At 56.7% G+C, this 1,909-nt stretch overlaps 1 protein-coding gene across 1 annotated transcript in view; it reads right to left on the reverse strand.

The window, feature by feature from the left end:
* The window catches only part of LOC113202407 (uncharacterized), a 156,136-nt gene that overhangs the window by 49,005 nt on the left and 105,222 nt on the right, over positions 1-1,909 (reverse strand). The window contains exon 8 of the mRNA XM_052267283.1: positions 1,768-1,832. Coding sequence (XP_052123243.1) covers positions 1,768-1,832 — 65 coding nt within the window. The remainder of the gene's footprint in view (positions 1-1,767; positions 1,833-1,909) is intronic.

The raw sequence follows: 1,909 nt of genomic DNA on the forward strand, positions 1-1,909 counted from the left end.
GGGAGGGAGGGAGGGAGGGAGAGTAAAGCGAGGGGCAGCAGCGGCATAGTGTTGAAGCTCGCGCGGCGCGGAGGAGGGTGGGACGTACTCCTGTGAGATATGGGTGCGGCGCCCATAGTGAGTGCCTGCCTCGTGCACGGGGGCCAGGGCGGGGCCGCCTAGCAGCGCGGCGTATAGCGGGGCGGCGGCGAAGAAAAGAGCGTCCCCCGCTCTAAATCAGCCCTCTAACTCCATCCCCCTCATACCCTACCCAGCCACCCCGGCCGGCTCGACCCCCCTCTGCCCCCTCCAACCCCTACCTATTCCATTACAGGTGTCTCCAGCGTCGGGGAGGCGTTTGTTCCCACGCACACGACGCATTCAAAATCCTCTCCTCTTAGCTCCCCCCCCCTCTGCCTCCCCATAAGCTTAGCAGCAGCTACCTCCGCCCGCTCCTTCCCCATAGCTCCGCGACCTCCCTACCCCCTCTCAGAGTCCTCTTCACAACCAAAAGCCTCGCGGTGATCGACCTCTGACCGGCGGCGCGGCGGGCGGGACGTGTTACTCGGCGTGAGGAAAATAACACGATTTACGGAAAAGAGAATTAAAACAAAACAATATACAAAAAAGACAAAAAAAAAAAAACAAGAAGAAAGAAAAAGAGAAAAGTCTCTTGTGATCCGTGTTATATAGGAAAGCGTAGGCGAGTGTCACGTGGTGTGGTTGGTGCCGCTCTGATGTGGCGAATCAAAATACCTCCCCCCCCCGCCCCCCTATCCCGCGGGGGAGGGGGCGGGCGCGACGGCCTGCGACTGGCAACTCAAGCTAAGTGGGCCGGAACAGGGGGCGCCACGGGGCCGCGACCCGGGGACATGAAAGACACAAGACACTGTTAAACAAAGGACTCGGTTTGTTGGAGCGCGTGACCGAGAGGGCCGGGCGCGGCGGAGCCTTCCGGCACGCGGCTCGGCGAGGAGAGCCCCAGCACAACCAAACGCAATTTCTGTTGTCATGACGCAGGAATTCTTTTCTGGTTTTCCTGCAATGCACTTGGTCCGGCTTCCTCGGTCTTATGGGTTTTCCACGTAGTCACGTGTTGTTCTATAGGGCTAAAGAGTTTTTATTTGCTTAATTTTTATTGACCTTATTACAATTTCACTGGAAAAACAAAGGCACCAAATAAGCACATTGTGTTCTCGCATGTGTGAAAGGTTTAGTGCCTTCACAGAGACATTAAAACTGCCATGGGTACTCATTTTTAGCACTTCTTTTTCCTCGTAGTGTTTCTCATGGACAGCTTCGGGGGAGGAGCGGAGAAAAGAGACAGGGGGCCGCAGTGTGTGTGTGTGTGTGTGTGTGTTTGTGTGTGTAAAAGGGTGGGGGGCTTTGGGGGGCTGCCCAGAACGTGTGTGCGCGAGCCTGGCTCGCAGGCAGTTCGAATAAACACGGAGTCCAAAGTACCGACGCGAAAAATTTACGAAGCGGGGGGGACGGTGAATATTGAGAGACTTGTGGGGCGCATCCTAAATTAGAAGGGGGGGGGAGGAAGTAGATGGTAACGGCTTGGTTGAGGGCGTGGCAGGGCGTGGCGTGGCGCAGCAGGCTGACCACCACACATCACCGGCCGGCGTGGAGGGGAGGGGGAGGGGTGCAGAGAGGAGGGGGAATCTGCATTTACCGCCTTCGTGCTCCGAGTACTTGGCAGAGCAAAATAATTTCCTAGAGTGCGCGAGCAGAGGTAATTTTGTTGTTGTTTCTTTTCCTTACACACAGTCAGCTCAAACTCACCTGTCTGCAGCTCGATGACGTGGCTGTCCCGCCGGTAGAACTGCATGCACAGGAAACCGCTCTGGCTGCAATCAGAAGAGAAGAAGGCCGTCTCAGTGTTGTGGGCTGGGCCGGGGGGGAACATAATGGGGAACAAGGGGGG

This window comes from Frankliniella occidentalis, unplaced genomic scaffold (assembly GCF_000697945.3).
Source record: "Frankliniella occidentalis isolate FOCC.00 unplaced genomic scaffold, Focc_3.1 Scaffold49, whole genome shotgun sequence".
Classification (NCBI taxonomy): Eukaryota; Metazoa; Arthropoda; class Insecta; order Thysanoptera; family Thripidae; genus Frankliniella; species Frankliniella occidentalis.